Source organism: Trachinotus anak, unplaced genomic scaffold (genome assembly GCF_046630095.1).
Source record: "Trachinotus anak isolate AG129_WGS33_773 ecotype Australia unplaced genomic scaffold, CSIRO_AGI_Tana_v1 ptg000008l, whole genome shotgun sequence".
NCBI classification, from domain to species: domain Eukaryota; kingdom Metazoa; phylum Chordata; class Actinopteri; order Carangiformes; family Carangidae; genus Trachinotus; species Trachinotus anak.
In genome coordinates, this window is record NW_027273859.1 from 5,408,077 (window position 1) to 5,429,878 (window position 21,802).

At 39.2% G+C, this 21,802-nt stretch overlaps 1 protein-coding gene across 3 annotated transcripts; it reads left to right on the forward strand.

Annotated features, from left to right (window-relative positions):
* The first annotated feature begins 452 nt into the window (after positions 1-452).
* On the forward strand, positions 453-21,578 carry erlin2 (ER lipid raft associated 2). Of its 3 annotated transcripts, XM_071482043.1 has the most exons (13): positions 489-603; positions 1,638-1,754; positions 1,925-2,032; positions 2,660-2,741; positions 5,806-5,852; positions 6,027-6,088; positions 6,272-6,397; positions 8,515-8,588; positions 9,425-9,483; positions 14,852-14,943; positions 15,031-15,120; positions 19,858-19,937; positions 20,048-21,578. In XM_071482043.1, the coding sequence occupies exons 3-13, from the start codon at positions 1,926-1,928 to the stop codon at positions 20,219-20,221; spliced, it is 993 nt and encodes a 330-aa protein (XP_071338144.1). In that variant the 5' UTR covers positions 489-603; positions 1,638-1,754; position 1,925; the 3' UTR covers positions 20,222-21,578. The 3 variants fall into 3 exon arrangements, 2 of the variants coding, with proteins under 2 accessions (XP_071338143.1, XP_071338144.1); XM_071482042.1 differs by lacking the exon at positions 1,638-1,754 and having other exon boundaries at positions 454-603; XR_011691569.1 differs by lacking the exons at positions 1,638-1,754; positions 19,858-19,937; positions 20,048-21,578 and adding an exon at positions 12,979-13,025 and having other exon boundaries at positions 453-603.
* The last annotated feature ends 224 nt before the right edge of the window (positions 21,579-21,802 follow it).

Consider the following 21,802-nt stretch of genomic DNA (forward strand, 5'->3'; position numbering starts at 1 on the left):
GTTCTTTGCACCAAGTAAAAACTCTAGAGACTTTTGTGCGCCAAAGTCCCAGGAGCTCAGCAGTTTCAGAAATACTCTGCCACCAATGATAGTGCAACAGACAAAGTCACTGAGATCACATTTTATCCCCATTCTGATGTTTGATGTAAACGTTAACCAAAGCTCCTGACCTGTATCTGCAGGACTGTACAGGATGATTCAATTTCAGCAATGAAAAGCATAGAATTATTTCCATCCTAATCAAGCCTTTGTGAGTACTGTAAAAAGTTTATTACATTTCAAATAGTGAATTATAGCTGCTGTTGCTCCGGCCCCTGTGACCACCAGGGGCCCCAGACGAGCAAAGTTAGAAAAATCTATCTTACACTCTGGAGCTCTGTACATGTGAAGGACAGAAGCAGTTTGCCAGAGTTGTGTCAAGGCCTGCTCCTCCCATTACTCTTGAATAAGGTCAGACACATACGGACGGGAGCGGCCGTCCGCCAGAGGGCGCTAATGCACCAATCTGGCTGCCGAAGACTCAAACGAAGAAGAGGAAAGTACCGGCTGCCGGAAGTACCTGCTTCCTCTCTGTTGTTGCTGTCACCTCGCTCCTAATTACAGGTAAGAACTGCCGAGAAACAGGAACATGTGTTTCTGTTTATTTAAACACAATATCTGGCACCTCCGGCCTAGTTTAATATGACAGTAGAGCGTCAAAAGAAGCAAGAGGTGCTAAGATTGTTTTGCTAACCTGTAACTAAGGTTTATCAATATTTGGCCTCGTGTTGAGGTTCAGCACTGACAGTGAAGGCTGTGACATCCTGGTAACTGATGTTATATCTGCACAGGTCTGCCGTCAGAGGAGGCGCCTTTCTTTGAGGCAGCAATAATACAGTAACTAACCGCCTGCTAATGCCGTTAGCCCCGAAGCCCTCTAAACCAAATGCCGTTCAAATGTTTGGCTATTTTAAGTTGACTTGCTAATGAGTCATACCTACCTGTCATAATGTGATTATTTCAACACTGTAAACAAATCATTAGATTAATTCCTCCCATTCGGCATACACGTGTTACACACAAAGATTGTCTATATTTTGATAGTGTTAACTTTTAACTGCTGTAAGGCTGCAGTCGTTTCAGTGAACCAGAGGAAGTGGTGTCCGCCACTTTTCGAAAGCTTAAGTTGTTGCTGTTTTCACTTTCCCTCCTCTCTGTTTTTACCACTGAGAGTTAAATACACTTTTGTGCCAGCAAAAATATCCAACTCATAATGAAAACAAGAAGCTGCAGATCAGTGGCATACGATGAAGAAAGTCAGAGCACAGTCAAAGACACATTGAAGGAAGGTATATATTAATAAATGTATATTTAATAGGATTAACACATACAGGGTAAATAAAAAAACTGTAGTATAAACACCATGTGAGACAAGTCCTGTGTTGAGAAGCAGGGTCACCAGATTGTATCTCTGCAAATCCTTTCTAACCAGAGCTGGGGAAGCTCCTCATCCAGCTCCTTCAGTTCAAACGAGCTACACTAAGATTTAATATATGAAGAAACGGAGATAATGTTTCTAGATCGTAGTGACAGATTGGTTATACGTATGAGAAGGGAGGTTACAATGTTTTTTCACTTTAGCCTCAATCCTCTTTAAGTGTGACAAGGTCACTGAGTCCCAGCTGATGCCTGGCTTAGCCTGAGCTGAGAGGAGATAAACCAGTGAGCAAGAAGCCAACTCCACAGTGTTACTACGGCACTACACAAGCAGCGGAGTGAGTTTGCGTCCTGTTGACTGGATAGATAGACATTTACACATCACTTATAGCTGTTGGAGTATCTGAACATTTGATTGTAATTAAGGCAGGATATTGTGAAACCCCTCAGAGGGAAACTGTTCCCATCTGTTCATCTTCACATGCTGTCTTTCGTCTTTGCTTGCCAGGATGGCACAGTGGGGTGCCATATTCTCCATAATTGCTGCTCTTGGAGGAGCAGCTCTTTTAGCCTCTGTACACAAGATCGATGAGGGACACACTGGAGTTTACTACAGGTGAGACAGCAGCACTCAGTGTTTTCTTTTTTTTTGTGTGTCTGAGACATTAGTATTAAACTGCTTTGCTGTAAAAGTGGGACAATAAAGAGGAGAACATCTGCTTCAGAGGTGTTTACCTCACGCAACCTCACTGTTAAACTGTGGGTTAAATATGTGGGCATTAATCAAAAATACTACTTTTGGTTCTGTGCCTCTGCACTCTTGTCTGTGCAGGGTAATTTAAGTCTTATCACTTCAACAGACTGAGTGAGCTTGTGGTCTCTTATGACTCATGTGAATGTGGCCAAAGAGCAAAGTTTAATTCTTTATCAAGAAAAGAAATTCATCTGGGAAGAGTCTTTATCTCCTTCCCTATCAGTAGCAGAATAAAGGACAATGGAAGCACCTGAGCCCTGTGGCTAACATTAGCTACAGAAGTGAAACTGTCCATCTTCATGTCCTGAGAGAGGGCTACCACTCAGGATATGAAGGTGTGTGGGACTCAGACCCACATCTTTAATTTCTGGTACCACAAGTATTCAGAATGTTTTTTTTTTCTATTACAAGCTAAAATCCCCTGAGGAGGTAGTTTTATTCTGTTCTGAAGCTCTAAGATTAAATGATCTGTGTGTCTGTGTAACACAGGGGAGGGGCTCTTCTTACCTCCACCAGCGGCCCTGGTTTCCATCTTATGCTTCCATTCATCACCACCTACAAGTCTGTTCAGGTGAGTCAAGTCAGTTTTATTTAGCCATAAATGTCTCATATTCTATACATTATACAAAACCTCTGACCTAAGATCCACAGTTCATATATAGCAGTGGTCTCCAACAGGTGGGCCACCCCTTGTTTTAGAGTATCTCACTCAAAGAGAACATAGTCTGTACAGACCATTGATGTATAGTCCAAACTTTTAGCAACACAGCTTCACTCTTCAGCACCAAATCATTATTTGTCAGTTGTCAGTCAAATGAGTTTCGCTGTGAAGTTTATGTATATCAGATATGCCGCAGTCAACAGGCAGTGATAGCAGCTCTTATTGTGTTGCCGTGGATTAAGTGAGTTAAGCTGTGTTTTTTTATTTTTTTTTAAATTAGCTTTTTCAAATTCCTGTTTGTTATGTACCATTGGCTGTACTGAGAACAATCACTCGATTACTTACTAAGGAGCTTCTGTTTCCTCTGATTTCTAAGCAGATTTACAGAAGTTTATTTGCAGTGGTGTTATCATGTCTGCGTGTTCAGGTTTGACTCAATCATGACTCAGATTGACAAAGTTGGCATTGATGTGAGTTTCATGAGTTTTGGACATTGATATTTGATGATTTGTTAAATTATCTTATTCATCTGATTTGGTTTGGAGATCAGTTTGAGTCTTTTGACACCATGAAACCAGTAATATAAAACATGAGGAGCTCTCAGCCCTTTTTATTCTGTCAAAGCAGGTCTCAGAGTAAAGAAAGATGTACAGGCACAGTACCAGTAATACAGATTAAATGATGATATAAAGTAACGGGCCAAGTGTTTAATCAGTACTGGAGAGGTCATGGTCTTTTTTCTTGAAATCTATATATATCACAAGGTCACATTAGAAAAGAAAGGAAAACAGATGTATAGACACAGTATCTAACTCTTTCCCTCAAACCCTTCCCCAGCGGTCTGATGCAATAGTGTAATACAGGGTATGTCAGCATGAATAAATTCTAGCAGGTGCTAATTCAAAATTTGAAATATCAAAAAAAGGATGTGTCCACATTTGTTTTAAAAATGGACAGAGGGAGGAACAAGCCTTCAGTGCAAATAGTCTGTGTGATGAGTAATAAGCTGTGTACAAATTGATAATTAAAAATCTGATAATGATATATCAGACATGACATGACAAAAACTCTTGATATTTGTTTTTTAATTAATGTATTTATTCATTTTTTGAATATGAATAAGACACAGTGCATTTGGAAAGTATTCAGACCCCTTCACTTCACTGAGAGAAACTTGACAACCATCATTTCAGCACACCACCGATCTGGGCTTTATGGCAGTAGTCAGATGAAAGTTTGCACGATAAAAAAACAAAAAACACCCAAAGGACTGTCAGACTTTGTGGTCTGATTGAACAGTTTGGTCTCATTTCTAATCGTCATATCTGGTTTCCTTCAGATAGAATTGGTTGTCTTTCCAGAAGTTTCTCCATCTCCACACTGAACCTCTGGAGCTCATTAGGGTTCCATCAGGTTCTCGGTCACATCTCATACAAAGGCCGTATTCCCCTGATTACTCAGCTCGGCCAGGAAGTCGGTTCTGGAGAGTCCTGATTGTTCCACACATCTGCCGTTTAAGATTGATGAGGCCATTAAGCACTTGAGAGCCTTCAGCAGAAAGTTCTTGTAGCCTTCCACAGAACTGTACCTTGACACAATCAGGCAGCTCCCTGCTCCTCATGGTTTGGTTTTTCCCTAGGATGCATCATCAGATGTGAGACCTTATGTAGAGAGTTGTGTACCTTTCTCAAAGATGATCAAGAGAAATGGAAGGAATTGAGTTCAATTTCCAGTGTCATTGAAAATTGTCTGGATGTTTATGTAAATGTGATATTTCAGTTTGTCCTTTTAACACATTTGTAAAAAAAAAAATATATATAAACTTCAGTTCTCACTTAGTCAGCCAAATGATTTTTTTAGCATGAGGCTGCAACATAACACAATGTGAAAGAATCGAAGGAGTTGGACTTTAACAATGCACTGCTGACAGCACTGATATTACAGTGTGAGCGTGAACTTGTCAGTGGTCTCCAGGGGACAAACCATGGAATGTTGACATCTGATGACCTCAAACCTAATTTACCTTTTCTGTGCTGCATTTCCTTGTTACTTGTTGGCCTACAGGCACACTGATACCAATACACATGTATATCTCTACTTGAAATGTGTGTAAACCTGATTATCAGTGAATGTGTGCACTCCTCTGCTGAAGGGAAGTGAAAAGTACACACCCTGTATTTTATTTTTTTTCAGATGTGTTTTATTGAGCCAAAGAAAGTAATGCATACAGTAAACTGTTGTACCAGTGCTCATTTTCATAGTAAGAAAGGACTATAAAATTATATTGATTTGTAGGTATAAAACAGATGGTATGAAGGTATAAGGATTGTCCTTGGAATTTGAACATTATCCAAAAAGGAAGGAGAGATAATTAAAAAATAAATAAAACAAAAATAAAAAAAATAAGTGAAAAAAATTATTAAATAATTACACTAAATGAAAATGGACAAAAATAAATGTGTAGGTGCTAAAAAGTAAATAAGGGAGAAAAGATTAATCTGAATCCAAGATTGGAAACATAACTCAGGTAAGATAGATCAGGAGTTGCAGTCTCTGACCTCATCTTCACTCTTAGATTAATTTCCTAATTTCCTAAATCTCCCCTGTAACCTACCTTTCCTTCACTCATTTCCTCATTAAATAGAAAGAAACAGTGTAAACATGGGTTACACACCCTATAGTTAAAAGGATATAAAAACCAAGACCAGCCTTTTAATGTGAACGGTCTTTGTGAGGGTTATAATGTTCAGGGTGTTGGCACATTTTGTCATAGAGATATTTACACTGTATGCACAACTAACGTCCAGCTTTCTTCAGTTTAATATGTTAAATGATCTAATTTCACATGGTTCTGATGGATTTACTCCCAGCTCCAGTGCTGAGTGTCTAGTATTTTTACATTGATGTCAGAGAAGTGCATCTGGAACGTCTGAAAGAAATGCATTAAATATGAATCTTTATATTTGCCTCGCAGACGACGCTGCAGACAGATGAGGTGAAGAATGTACCATGCGGCACAAGGTGGGTTTGCTGTTATGACTGGTTTAAGTTCTATCTGATGTGGTTTTGAGACAGTCCATGTCTAAACACTGGCATCGCCCAGACTGTGAAAACAATCCCTTAGCACATACTGGTGTTTTGAATAAAAGTGTTTATCAAATCATAAATTAAGTGACTGTTTCCTTTTTTTTGCAGCGGAGGAGTGATGATTTACTTTGATCGCATAGAAGTGGTGAACTATCTCGTTCCATCAGCAGGTAAACTCACCAGTATTCAACAGGCCAAAAACATCAATTCCTCCCATCCCTCCCTTTTAGATCCTGCAGCTGTGGGTCACTCAGACACATCTGAAGATAACTTCTTTGGCGCTGACAGACACATTAGGCGTTTTGTTACAGCTGGCTCCAGCTTCACCAGATGTATCTCTGTGTTCTGTGCAGTGTACGACATAGTGAGGAACTTCACAGCTGACTACGATAAAGCTTTGATATTCAACAAAGTTCACCACGAGCTCAACCAGTTCTGCAGTGTCCACTCACTGCAGGAGGTCTACATCGGCTTGTTTGGTAAGTGTGGTGTAAACTTACTACTGATTTGAAACATCTCTGTGTTTTGTTTAATTGTACATAAACAGCATTTAGTCACCTGCAGCTTCGGGCTCAAAATTTATCCCCCTCCCCTGAATTTATGGTTTGTGTCTTTAGTTTACACACCTTAGTTTACCTTCATCCACCTTGTTTACATGAACTCACTCTTGTGAATGTAAAAACCTATCCATCTAACCTCAGTACACAGTTCTTCACAAGAAACTTACTCATGATCATTTATCAGATGAGTAAACATGCAGAGGAAGTTTTATTATTAACGACTTCCCCGAATAAGTTCATTTCAGTACTGGTCTCAGTATTTCATCTGATGTATTGAACAGTACTGTGGCAGAGATGATTTGTCTGTACAGTAATTGTCTTAATAGTTTAGTTTTCAATAGTCAGTATCCTTTCAAAAAAGCAGCCAAGTCATTTTAATATTAATGTAAGGATGTTAGTCTTACTTGAACATAGCAAGTAACATTTCTTGAACATTCAGCACAGCACAAGTCTGAATTGAGGGATTAAATACACAGATTGTTCTCTTCCTCAGTTTCTGTCTCTCATGCAAAAAGAGGATAAAATCAATCTAATAAACCACAAATGAAGGAGACACTTTTAACCTGCCGAGGAGCTTCTTCTCCTGAGTTTTTGTTTTTTCATCTTGCAGTGTGGGTCAAAATAGGTTAAAAAGTCCTTGTGCAACCAACAGTCTGTCTGTCTGTTTTCATCTATACACAGACTTTAAGGTATTTAAATGAACTTTCTCATGAAAGCAGAGCAGAAAACAAAGTTATACAACATTATCCTGCTGAAAAAATTCAGACAAACTTCCTGTTGTGTTCTGCCTCCTGCTAATGCTGTTGTTTATACTGGACTTAAACTGAAAGCTGTGGTCCTCAACCTGCTCTGCTCCTCCTGTCTGTTGTCTGCAGAGTTACAGCTAATAGATGCACACGATTTTTATGGGTTTTGGGGGGATTTTAACCTGTTTTTCAGACAGTTTTTATTTTCTTTTTAAACTTTATCAAGTGAGTCAGTAACAGTCCTCAGCTGCCTCGTGTTTAAACCGTGATAAAAATACTGTCACATAAGCAGATAGAGCGCAGCTGTGTGATCGCAAGAGGTAGTTTGCAAGAGAGGGCCGTGCAGCCTGCTCCACTGGGCTGATCACCACAACACAGCTACATCTATCTCTCTGTCTCTCTCTGATGTTTTTTTTTTCACTTGGCCACCAGCCCAAGCTGTGTAGCAGCCCATGGGGAAAAGTCTGGTTTTCCCAGTGGCCACAGCATCATTTGGTCTCTCTTTGCTTTGAACAACCTCAGCTCTCCTGCTCCATGTTGACATGACTGCATCACACACTTTCTGCAGATTCATCAGCTGCACATTCATGCTGCCAATCTCCGTTTCTACTCCATCCCAGAGATGTTTTACTGGATTCAAGCTGGATTATGTGCTTTCATTCTGAGATGTTTTTCTCTACAGAGGTTATCTGAGTTACCGTAGCATGTCTGTCAGCTCCAACTAGTCTTGCCGTTCTCCTCTGACCTCTCTCATCAGTGAGGGGGTTTCCATCCACAGAGCTGCTGCTCACTCAATGTTTTTAGGTCTTTGCACTGTCCCGACTTAACTCTGGAGACTGTTGTGTGTTAAAATCCTAGGATATCACTACGAGTTTAGAAATACTCAGACCAGCCAATCTGGCACCAACAATTATGCAACAGTGAAAGTCACTGAGACACATCACATTTTCTCAGTAACTGAAGCTCCTCAACTGTATCTGCAGGATTTTATGCACTGCTGTAACATGATTGGCTGATTGGAAAATTGCATGAATCAGCAGGTGTACAGGTGTTCCTGATAAATTGCTCAGTGAGGGTACAGTGCAAGCACTGTGGCTCTTTTCGTAAAGGTACTGTCATGTCTGAATGAAGCTATGAGACACCTTCTTCTACACCTCTGACTACATGACAAAAAAAACCTTCTGAAAAGGGCTCAGTCTGACACTGAGTTTGAAATCAAAGAGACAGTTTATACTCAGGTTATCATCAGCAGCAGCTCACCCATCCTCTTCTTGTACTTTTCCACCACAGACCAAATTGATGAAAACCTGAAGTTGACGCTACAAGAGGATCTAACATCCATGGCACCTGGACTTATCATACAGGTACAGTGATACCACCGGAAAGGCAGGGTGCTTTAAAGCCCTCTAAAACTGTGGTTTGCAACCGGGGGTTCAAAATAAATAAATAAATAATGAAGAATTTCAAAAATGTTTTTGAGAATGAATTTTCCATTAAATCTGCTATACCAGTGTATTATAAAAGAGATTTGAGCAGATGAGTGAAAATAGTGTGTGTGAATCTGGGAGGAAGACGCCGTCTCCTCCAGCTGGAGTGGCAGACTGACTGTGGTCCAGCACAGTGACAGGTGGTTCAAAAAAGTTGAGAGCCCCTGCTCTAAAAGAGATCTACACTCACACAGGACTGCGGTAACAAAAACTCGATAACAAAAGTCTTTTTTCATTCTGTTGCCTTAAATCAAGTTTCACAGGCATTATAAAAAAATCCTCCTTGAGCCTTTATCATGAGACAAGATATATTTTGTTGTTTTTTTAAGTTTAATAAAGAACAACATTATGACTGACTGAGGTTTTCCCCCTTGTTGATTCTGCCCACCCCCCCCCCACCACCTCTCTTCTGTGAATGTGAAAGGCTCCACTTGGCTTTAATTCTCTGGTCTTATGTGTCCTGTAAATCTCCAGAAACACTTGAAACAACAGTTGTTCTCTTTCTGAGAAGCCAGTAATTGCACAGTACAGAGGGTCTTTGAACAGGACCCTTTGTTTCAGGGCTCCTCTCCAAGTGCCCTTTTTTTTTTTTTTTTGAGAACCCCCTTGGTGGTTTTTTTAATGTTATGTTTTTTGTTACGCTCCTGCTGTCTGTCTGTATCTGTCTACTTAACAGAGTATCTCTTGTCTTTGTCTGTCTCACTGGTCAACAGGCGGTCCGTGTGACAAAGCCCAACATCCCAGAGAGCATTCGCCGGAACTACGAGCTCATGTGAGTTTTTTTTCTGTGCCCAATAGGAATGTTCCCTGACCTCTGAAGCCTGTACTGTGTATTTATTTTCCCTCCCAAATGGATGGACCTGATGTTCATCCAACTCCTGCTGCCAAGTCCTGTAGCAGAGGAAGACTCTGCTGTTTCATGTCTGTCTGTGAGCGTCTTAATTCATCATGCTTCATGAAACAACAAAATGATGCTTAGTAACAGATAATGTGGTTGGAAAAAGAAATGGAGGACTTACAGTAAGCTATAGTCAGATTCAATGGAGCACTGTGAGGCAACAGGCCCTGTGGAGAGTGGAAGTGAGTGAGTCTAACTCTGCGGTTTTTTTTTTTGTTCAGTGCATACACAACTCAAAGGAATATCTTTCATCTATTTATTACACATTTATTACAAACACAACTTCAGTGTTGAGAAACAAAGTATGCACAGGGTCTGTCTTGCATAATCACTCACTGTGCCTTACCAGGGAAACTTCTCATGAAGCAAATAATCCAAATGTGTTATTTCTTAGGGCTGTTATAACAGAAAAATAACCATGCATAAACCTGAATGCACACAACCAAGGGCTATGACCCATAATTAGTCATCATACTTGTCAGGCTTTCTGTTGCACGGCACAATTGTGTCAGATTTACTGTTGAAATTCTTAGTCATTTTTGAAACAAGGATTTCTGATTCCTGACAAAGGTAGAAAAAAACAGGCTTCTTATTTTCAGCTGGAAACCACTATACCATGGATTTTGTCAGCTGAAAGTGTTGCTAGCAGAGTAGCTAGCTAATTAAGCGAATGTTAGCTCCATGAGTGGGCTGAGCAAGAAGAAGTCTCTGGCTGACTTTTTTAATGTCTCATGACATAACTGACCCCTTTTAAAAACGTGAATCCTTGGGTTTTAAATATGCACTTTACTACTTGAAAAACAGGAGCTGAAGCTGCATGTCTCAGGCAAAAAGTCTCTGTGTGGGAGGGGGTTCAACAAAAAACAAAGCTCTCACAGGGTGTTTCTTACATAAATTAATAAAGTGTGTCTGTGCAACACAACAATACACTGTAGTGTTGCAAGCTATGAAGCAGTCCTGCCATGCATTTAGCTTAATAATCAATTTATCCATAAATAAATAATTAGCTCTAAAGTGCAAATGAAAATGTGCATCTTCCCTGGGAAAATAAAAGTTCTTGTTAAAATACAAAACATTCCCCTATCAGAAAGTGTGCAAATTCTACATGAAAACCTGTATTTTTATAAAGAAAAATATATTTGCAACACTTTTAAGAAAAATGCGAAATGTAACATTTGGAAGTATTAATATGCACCCTTCAAAATAAAAGTCTCCACTAAATCGCCATCAGATTTTACAGGAATTTAGAAAGTGCTGTTGATAATTTAGTGCAACAACATACACAACCACATGCCATGGTAGCAAACTCTGTTGTACAACCCAGTCTTTTACTCTCACACACCTCACAGTAAAAAGTGAATGCAAATGTCTAGATATACGCTCCTCCCATCACAGCCCCTCTCTGTCCAAACCTCCACTGCTGAATCAGATGGGTCACTGTCAAGTGATGAACTGAAACAAAACACAGTCTATAAATATCTTGGAGCAGCACTTCCTCTAAACACGTCACTGTTTTCCAAAAATACTGCATCATTTGGTTAATATGTGTTTATCTTGAAGTTTTTCATTGACACATTTAGATCTTTTCATTCTCATGGTAATAGTTAGAGTTTAGGTGATAAATCGATGAACTTAAGCCCAGTATGTATAGATGTGTGCTGGATCCTCACTGGCAAAAATCAGAAGGAGAACAGCACTCCACTTAAATTGTTTATTCGTACATTACATGGATGTGTCAGGCAGCTGGCCTTCCTCATTGTGCTGGAAGTGCAACTGGCAACAGTGTTACAACGAAGTACAGCTGCATAGCACATGACTGTGTAACAGTCGCAATAATGTAGCCAATAGGAGGAGTCATATTCCAAATAACACTGATACCAAGAATGGTATGAGTGTTTCACTTTGTTGAGAGTTTTATCTTACAAGGATTTAACCACATGCCTTAAAGCATCAACAGAAACTTTTGGCCTTGGTCACAAACGATTTGTCTGTCACATGTACAGTACATCTGCATCGTGGTAACTGACTGTCGACTTATCTTCAAAGCTGAAGAGTGATTACTGTCAGTAAGTCTCCTTACTATATGTGGTTGTGGATAAAAGTATTTTCTTATCAGCCCGTTTATCTGAAAAAGTCAAGTCGTTGAACTACAAATAAATGTGAATTTAACGGGCTCTGTTTTGGAATCCAAATAAACTTTCTCCCCAAATCATCTATATATGGCCAATAGTATTTAATGTAGTTAGGAAATGGATTGTTATTATGAGATTTTAATCATCAGATTAAAATGGTTTGCATGATTTGGGTTTTTTGGAGAACCTATTTATGTCGCACAAGATGGCCAAAAAAAGTTATTTTGAAACAAAAAATAATGTTTTGTCAAGATTTCATTAGTTAACTGAGAAAAAGGTTTCAATAGTGATCTGAAACCTGAAACAATAAGACGCCCAGGAGGAGTGTCCAAGTTCATATGAATTTTTGTGAAGGAAGAATTAATTTCACTTGTTGAGAGATCAGCAAACTGAACTATTGGAGATGTTGATCACATGATCCGATTGTCTGCATTTGGGCAGTTTCTTCCTCCTCGACTCTTTGGCAGTGGTCAATGTGAAGTCATTTTTCCTGTTCATTAAAAAAGGTTTAGTGAAGGTTTCAGTGTTACTGTTTCCAGTTTGCACATGAGGAAACAGTTAAACTGGATTTCTGTTCTACTTTTGATTTTTATGCGTCCACATCAGCAACAGCCAGAGCCGGAGGCATATTGTTTTTGGGTTGTCCATCCATATGTCTGTCTGTCCCATTGTCATGGACAGAATATCTCAGTAACACCTTGATGGAGCTTCTTCAAATTTGGCTCAAACATTAACTTGGACTCAAAGATGAACTGATTAATTTTGTTGGCCAAAGGTCACTTTTGGAGTAAAGGCTTTTTAGCCTTTACTCAAGACAATTATGATAAAATTTCACACAAAACATGCCAAACCTACCTAATTCAGTACACAACTTAGTATACCTGAGCCTTATTTTTGTAGATTTCCTGTGGGTTATGGTAACATTTACCTACCAGCTTAACTCCTGAGCTATTAGTGAAATCACTTACAGCAAATGGAGCCTAGCAAGTCAGCAACATGAGCAGTCAGACGACAGCAGTGGTAGTTATCAGATCCACATGTTTAAGTTTTATTTTTACCCATTTTTATCCTGCAGAATCCAACACTAGATTTTGCAGAACTACACATGCTGCATTTATTGCTCCTGAAAAAATGCAATTTTAAAATACAGTGAACAGTTAGATTTGCTTGGTCATTGACCTTTCACTTTCTAATAATTGGTTCAAAATGAGTTTTAAGCTCACTTTTGTTTTTACAGGCTGTGTGTCAGCCTGGCCAGTGGTGTTCTCATGACTGGACTCCAGGGTAAGTCACACTAATGTCTAGAATGTAACAAGACTGAGCTCACATACATTCTGTACCACCTTTCAGAGACTGAAACTAAAAGCATATTGATCAAAACTTTGATCTACTGCAGTTCTTATCACATGCAGTTTTTTGTATGCAGTGAGCAGTTAGACTTTGGATGAGCACACTTTTAGTTTCACTTTCTAATAAGTGGCTCAGAATGTGTTTACGATCACTTTTGTTTTTACAGCCCGTTTGAAACTCTGGGCATTCATGTTGTTTAGCCTGGACTCCAGTCAGGGAAACGGCAGTTTTCCTCAGTTTAGAAATGTGATCACAACTGTTGGAAAAGTTGGTCCGGACTATGTAAATAAACCCATCACTATAAAAAAAACATCCTTTTAATCAGCAGACTGTTTTAATTTTGAGGGATTATCAAAGCTATGAACAGCCTTTAGACACCCAACTGAAATGGTTTATTTGGAAAGTAAAAATCCCAGATTTGTTGCACAGGCAGACCGCGATGGCCCAGTGTTCAGATGCTGGATTGGGAGTTTGGAGCTGGAAATCTTGAGGTTTTTAATGCCAAACCTCAATGTCTGATATAGATTCCCAAACATTTCGTAAGGGCACAGGACTGTGTGACTGTACTACTGACTGGTGTTTAGGGACATTTTTATGGACCTTTTGTAACCGTTCCTACCCACTTTTTCGTAAATCTGTGATTTTCCTGGGAATTACCTACAAGTCATTGTCTTACCAGAAAAATTAAGCAGATATCAAGAATGGGGGAAAAAAAACACTAAAAGCAAAGGAGCTGCCATTAACAATTTTTCATGCAGTTAGCATTAAACACTGTGTCTGGTTCTATATTATATGACGTCCTAATCAAGTTAAGTTTATGGGGGCTCAGTGCTCAGGGCTTAGGCTGCATTCATTTCATGCAGTAATTATTGTAATTACCAGTTTCTAACCATATAATAAATAAGCACCATTCATGTCAGCATCCAGGTCATAATTTTTTTCTGAAAGCTCCAACTTATATTTATTGCATTTATTTGTTGCATTTATATTTATATTTTGTATTTGTATATCATAGTATAAGGACATATTTTTACATTTTATATTTTATTTATGATACATTTTATATTTATATTTTGTCTTAATCTTTTTATCTGTATCTTATGTTATTCTCTATTCTTTTTCTGTTACACTTCCATTCTTGAGGGAGCAACTATAACGTGACCTAATCTCCCGCTGGGGATCAATAAGTATTCTGATTCTGATTCTGATGATCCACCTTAGTGCTTAATTTTAACTAGTGCCTCAAAAGAAAAACAAACATGGATATCTCATGTCAGCCAAAATTCAGGGGTGAAGGTAATCAAACCTAAATTGTAGATTTTGGTTACACTTGTCACAGCCTGGCTCTTATAGTCGTGTCTGTGTTGTAACCTGCATAGAATAAACAAACGATAACAGAAGAAACTAAGGCTGCTGCATCACCGACGTGGTTCCTGCAGAGAGAGACAGAGACGTAGTGAGAGGGATTAGCAGGGACTACACGTCACAGGCTGGTGAACACCAGGCACTGATGACCATGCTGCAAGCAGCAAGATGAATTAAAGCACTGTCACAGAAATAACAACAGGGGTCGCCACAGGAATGATGTCACCAAACTCAACACACCAATGAGAATGATAAAGGTGCACAGTGTCCTGCTCTGACAGTGTCAACAGGAACAAGAGGCAACTGCTGTGAACACAGTCCTGAGGATACAGTGAAAACACCTGTGTGTGAGTGTGTGGAGCCTTCAGTGGTAAAGTGTGCATTAATGTTTGCAGGGAGAGCGAGAAGACGAAGCTGCTGATCTCTCAACAGACACAGAAGGTTGTGGAGAAGGAGGCAGAGACAGAGAGGATCAAAGCCGTGATAGGTGAGAAAGAAAAAGGTCGCTGTTCAGGGGAAAGTGCCTAAAACACCCTGCAAGCTGACAGTTTAATTATGGCTCTCTGTTTTGTAGAGGCTGAGAAAGTGGCTCAAGTGGCAGAGATCAAGTTTGGGCAGAAAGTCATGGAGAAGGAAACCGAAAAAAAGATCTCTGAAATCGAAGGTTTGTACCCTGTAGTGACATGACTTCTCAGATTCTTTGCTTAAAGAACAGCTCTGCTGCTTTTACATTTCAGAGTCTGTTTACAGGTGTTGGGGAGTTCTACTGCATGAAAAAAAGATCTATCCCAATGATAACTAGTTCAATCTTTCTCTCTCTTCTCTTCCTTTTCCTCTTCTGTCCCCCTCCCTCTTGCCTTGGCCGGCATGCGTCTCCACTTTCTCTGTTGTTTCAAATTAAAGGTCCTCTGCAGAGTTGTGTAATTGCGACTTCTTGACATTGCAGCACCATTAATAATTTTGCAGCAGTGGTTCACTGATCCAAAATGTATAGAAACACTGAAAAAAGACATTATGTCTGGTTGTGCTGCATCCCTTCTGACCATGGCTGCAACGATAAGCCCCAGCTGTGGTTTTTCCCCCAAGCTCTGATTTGAATTAATTTTCATTTTGGCATGGAGAATGCACTTCAATGTTAATGAAAGAAAAAAGCTCCTGTGCACCCCGTCATAGAAACTTATGACAGGGCTTTCCATTTAATATTACTGGTCTCTGCTGTCCTGATTTTAATGTGGTTTGGAAAATTCATGTGACAATGAAAAATGGTCAAGTTACTGGAGACAAAAAGCTAAACATGTTTTTTTAATTTAACTATCACACTTGCATACTTTAAAAGGAAATACATATTACAATGTGAATTGAATTATTTATTTATTTCTATTTTAATTTTCTATACAATCAGACACTACTATTTTTGTAAGGGGTCACAAAAAAACAAGATCTTTAATCATGAATTTTATTTTATAACTTTATCATAAATGTTTTATATAATATCTGAAAAGCTACCAAATGCTGTCAGACCAGGAGTTTCTCTCTATCTTCAAGAATTTCTTGAAGACTCATCTTTTTTGAGACCACCTCCTCTCCTAACACCTCTAACACCTTAACATACCGGATTAGCACTTAGTGTGCACTTTCAGTGCACTTCTTTATTTCTCTCACTTTGTCTTATTGAAAAGACGTAGTACTGTACTGAAGCTTTAGTGTTGCTCCTCACTTGTAAGTTGCTTTGGATAGAAGCGTGGAATGAGTAAATGTAAAATGAAAAGTAGCTCATTACTTTAGCTTTCAAATGAAGAATATTTGCCTCTGAAATGGAGTAAAATAGAATAGTAATGTAGCATAAATCAGAAAGTAAGTGCAAGTGAAGAACTGGAGATATTAGGGCTGCACGCCACGCACAAATTTTCATACCTCGATATTTATACCAAATATCTTGATAGGGATATGATATATTATATGACTCTGGGTTCATCGTTATTTGAAATTTTAAGTGTAGCAGCAAAAACAACAGACATAGAAAATGCAGTTGCTTCACAAAATATTTTATTAATCAAAACAGACTAATCTCACTATTTGGCTGCATTAAAATAGGATGATTTCTTTTCCTCCACCATATCACCAACCTTGTATTTTTCTGCACACATCTCCTCAACCACTCTAATCTTCTCCTCACTCAGCAGTGTTGGGAGATTTACTTTTTAAATGTTTCCCAATACACATTAAAGGAAACATGTCCTAAAATGTCATTTGGAACCTGTTCTGTTAGATTACTCAGTATGAGTAACATATTGTAAATACTTTTATTACTTCAACATTGTCTTACATTTTATTTAACAGTATGAATGTGTCATTCACACAATACTTCTTACTCAAGGAGACTAATATTCAGTTGTTTTCTGAAACTTGTCTTGTCTTGTCTTATATTTAAGCATGAGACAATTAAATGTTCACTAATTACAGCAGATATTCTTTCTGAATGGAGAGAAAGTACCAGGGTAATCATGTCTTTTACAGAGTGTTGCATTATGGGTTGTTTGTAGCCTTATTGTTGCAAAGGTGTTTTCAAGTGTTTCATAGGTGATGAGCTGGAAAAGACAAAGATGTTAAAGTCAGAGATGAGTGAGAGTGACAGAGGAGTTAACTCTCCACAGTGACTCAGTCAGCTCACTGGTGGATTATAGATGCCCAACCCAACAAACAGTTTGGTAACCAGCCTCACCCTGTTTTGTTATCAGAGGGCCATGTGGGGATGAGAAACTTGCAGATCAGATTCGTTCACTGTAAGTCTTGTTTTACCAGTGTTAGTTTTTATGGTGCACAGTGTCATCACTGGATTACTACTTTGTAGAAACAATATTTTCTTTTTATTAAGTGAGGGGCAGGGCAGCTCTGCAGCTCCTAAATCCTGGAGGAGGTAGATAGACTTGACAAGATAAAGAGAATTATTAAAATGCCCAGAAGAAGATCCAAATAAGTGTCTCTTTGACTGATTTCTCACTCTGCACAGATTGAAAAATGGCTGTACTGGCCCAGACCTGATATGTCACTGTTGACAAATCACAGAGATAATGAATGTACTGTATGGCTGTCAGATACAGTTCATGTAACAGTTCAGTTACATTATCACTCCATTTGTTTGTTTTTGTGAAATTTCAGCACAGAGGACATATTGAATATTTAGTTAAGTTGTACCTCTCTCTCACACACCCACACACACACACACACACACACACACACATACATATATATATATATATACCGGTCAAAAGTTTTAGAACACCCTAATTTTTCCAGTTATTTATTTCAATTCAAGTCATGCAAGTCCAATGAATAGCTTGAAATGGTACAAAGGTAAGTACTGAACAGCCAGAGGTTAAAAAAAAAGGTCTGGTTACCCAAAACTGAAAAATAATGTACATTTCAGAATTAAACAAAAAGGCCTTTTTCAGGGAACACGAAGTGGGTTAACAATTTAAAGCTGTTCTGCAGCAATGAAGGTTGAATCAGCCTTGAAAGCTGGTGCTACTAATTCCTACAGGTGTTCCAACTTTTCTTGAATACATACAACCCCCTCTGTCTGCATAAAAGCAGTGTTGGAACACATTGTGGTACCAGACCCTCATGAGCATCAGGTGAACAGTATTGTACTGTAGAAAGTAGTGTGTTGCTACAAAAATGGCGAGAAAAAGGCAATTAACAATGGAAGAGAGACAGACCATCATAACACTTAAAAATGTAGGTCTTTCCTACAGGGAAATTGCAAAGGAAGTCAAGGTGTCAGTGAGTACAGTTTTCTTCAACATCAAAAGGCACTCAGAAACTGGGGGAAACTCTGACAGGAAGCGGTCTGGCAGACCCAAAGCCACAACTGAATCAGAGAACAAGTTTCGGAGAGTTAACAGCTTGCGTGATAGGCGGCTCACAGGACAACAGCTTCAAACACAGCTTAATAGTGGTCGTAGTAAGCAAGTCTCAGTTTCAACTGTGAAGAGAAGACTTCGAGCTGCAGGTTTGACAGGACGAGTTGCAGCAAGAAAGCCATTGCTAAGATGTCAGAATAAGACAAAGAGGCTCTCCTGGGCCACGAAACACTGCCATTGGACTACTGAAGACTGGAAGAAAGTATTATGGACTGATGAATCAAAATTTCAAATCTTCGGTTCATCATGCAGGATCTTTGTACGCCGTCAAGTAGGCAAGAGGATGGTTCCATAGTGTGTGACATCAACTGTCAAACATGGAGGAGGAAGTGTGATGGTCTGGGGCTGTTTTGCTGCATCCAGGGTCGGTGACTTGGATTGAGTGAGTGGCACCCTCAACCAATACAGCATTCTGCAGCGCCATGCAATACCCTCTGGTATGCGCCTAGTTGGTCAGAGGTTCATCCTACAGCAAGATAATGACCCAAAACACAAGTCCAAGCTATGCCAAAACTACCTCAGGAAAAAAGAACAAGATGGTAAGCTTGAAAACATGGAGTGGCCAGTACAGTCTCCAGACTTAAACCCCATCGAGCTGGTTTGGGATGAACTGGACAGAAGAGTGAAAGCCAAGCAACCTACAAGTGCCACACATTTATGGGAACTTCTGCAACAGACTTGGGAAGAACTTTCTGAAGAATATTTGATTTCTATTGTAGAAAGAATGCCATGAGTGTGTTCAGCTGTTATATCTGCCAAAAGTGGCTATTTTGATGAGTCAAAAGTTTAGAATACATTTTGGTCTATAAATTGATTCCATGATTTCTTTTTCAACTCAAATTGCTTATTTGTTCTATGCTTTCATTTCAGAGTGCAATGACACAATAAACTGAATAATTTTCAGTAAAAAACTGGAAAAAGTGTGGTGTTCTAAAACTTTTGACCGATAGTGTATAAAGATCATGTTTGGATGTGAAGCTTTTTACTCCAGCTTAATAACCAAACTACAGGCGTATGGCATCAGCTATTCCCTTATTCACCGACACTACTCAAGAGGCTGTAGGCCTACATACAGGGCGGTCGTGACGGGGGGTGAGGTGATGATTAAAGATTTGATATTATCCATGTCGTTGCCTTTTGCAATCTTAATATTTTGAATGTTCATATGTAGGTAAGGATATATGGCATATATCGTTCAGCTGTGATAGATATACTGTATATATAGAGATATAAGTTTCTTGTCACAACATGAATGATGGCAGCATGGTATTTAGTTTTGATAATTCGACAGCCCTGGTATTGTGTCAGGTGTCATCTAATTTTTAGTTACACTTGTTTAGTTACACAGTTTTTCCTAGTGTTATTGTTCTGAGTAGACCACTTAGATCGCTTTGCATGTTTGTTGGTTTACTGTTGGAGCCAGGAGACCAGCAGTGGAGCTCATGTTCCTCCTGACAGTTTTTGTTTGTGATTTATAGACAGTGCTTTCCTGGCCAGGCAGAAAGCCAAGGCAGACGCAGAGTTCTATACAGCACAGAGAGCTGCCGAGGCAAATAAGGTAAAGAGAGGACACAAACACACATCTTACATTAGCAAAGTCAAATAGGAACTGGAAAGTGTAGACTGTTTGTTTTATTTGTAATTTGAATTCTGTTTCCCCTCTTGCAGATGAAGTTGACACCTGAGTACCTGCAGCTAATGAAGTACAAGGCCATCGCAGCCAACAGCAAAATCTACTTTGGCAACGACATACCCCAGATGTTTGTGGACTCAGCAGGAAGCTCCATAAAAGCCTCTGCAGCCATGGACATTATGGGTGAGCAGATCCTGGACCTGGATTAAGTAATGGGACTCACAGGACCACCCAGGGGTGGAGGACTATCTGCTGGAGGGCAGTAGCCTGGCCCACAGGCTGGCTGGCTTGCAGGTTCTCCCTCTGGCCCAGAGAGGCTCTGCTGACCAGGGCCTGTATTTCTCAAACGTCTCAGAATCATCTAGAAATCACATTGAAAGTTTGAGTAGGAAGTGAAATTATTCTACCTCAGATTAAAAACCTAAGTTATTTTTGAGGTTTCCTATGCTTGTGTTTGTTCTGACAGAAAACACCATTGTGTAGACTCAGAACCATGAATTGGAGGAAAAACTAGATTAAATACCATCACCTGTGGGTGTATAATAAGCTCATAATAAACATTTAGCCAAAAGAATAATTTAAACAAATCGGCACTGCTGCTGCTCAGCTTTTACAGGCTGTGTGGTAAGTTTACCCAGTCACAGATCACAAATCCATTACTACTTATGTGCTTATACTGTGTAATCTTTTTATGTGAGATGTGTCCTAATTGAGCATTTGATTCACTGATATTTGCAACCTGTTGTTTTGAAGAATAAAACTAATCAATCAAAACTAATCACCATCTATATTTTCTAATTAAGTTCACTGGCAGGATAATTCATTATTATTCATCTTACTTAAGCTTTTAGGTGCAATGAATTCAGTCACAATTGTGAACAACCCACATCAAGCTTATTTTTTAGATGCGTTGTCCTTGTGACATTAATTGACCGTTCGCTAAGTCCCATCCCTCCAACTTACTGTTGCTACCTGTCTTGCTACAAGCACAGCAATGTGGTGTATAATCACACTGAAATTTAAACTGAAATTCTTAGTAACTTTATATACAATGAGTCCTTAATTTCAGACACAGGTAGACAAAAGCAGGTTTACCATTTGTAGCCTCCGACCTGTGATGCAGACACAACCCCTTTCACTAGTGTATTTCTGTTGTTGTAGCTAGCAGATTAAGCTAATGTTAGCTCCAGGAGTTATTTTAAACATTGGCTATGCTGACTTTTTAATGCACCTAACTCCTATTATTATGAGAACCCAGTAAAAAAGAAGCTCCCTATATCTAATTGAAGGCTACATACATGATGTGATGCTAAAAGACCGGGCCTAAGAGTTCATGTTCAAGCAAACAGCATTGTTACCAGTTGGTGATTCATGTACAAGGCAGCATTGTTCTTGTATTGCAGTGTAAAGCTTGTTGGCTCACTTACAGGGCATTACTGGCAGCTCTCTTCCCTGGAAAGAAGCTAAGGTTTGTCCAAAAAGTGACTAGAGTTGTAGCTAAATATAGAGACTTTTTTTTTTTTTAATTGTTAAAAAAAAAAAAGCATCTAGCAACAACAGCACACATTTTGCACACTGTAAACACCCCCCCTAATAGAAACTGTCTGTGCCAGGTCATTTTGAAAGAGCAACAGCCAATGACAAATGGTGTGACTTCATGACTCAGTGATGTGGCATTCAGCTGACCACTGATGTAACTTATCACTCACCCAGTCGCTTAGTCAATCATGGACATTTGCATTTACAGGGCTGGTCCTTCTGTTCAGTACAACAAGTGTTAGCCTTGTATT

Bases quoted from the DNA above. Each gene is read 5' to 3' on its own strand.
- erlin2 (XM_071482042.1), top strand. From the start codon at position 1,926: ATGGCACAGTGGGGTGCCATATTCTCCATAATTGCTGCTCTTGGAGGA. The intron at 2,033-2,659 runs GTGAGACAGCAG...TGTGTAACACAG, and splicing joins CACACTGGAGTTTACTACAG to GGGAGGGGCTCTTCTTACCT. The intron at 15,121-19,857 runs GTTTGTACCCTG...TGTGATTTATAG, and splicing joins AAAGATCTCTGAAATCGAAG to ACAGTGCTTTCCTGGCCAGG.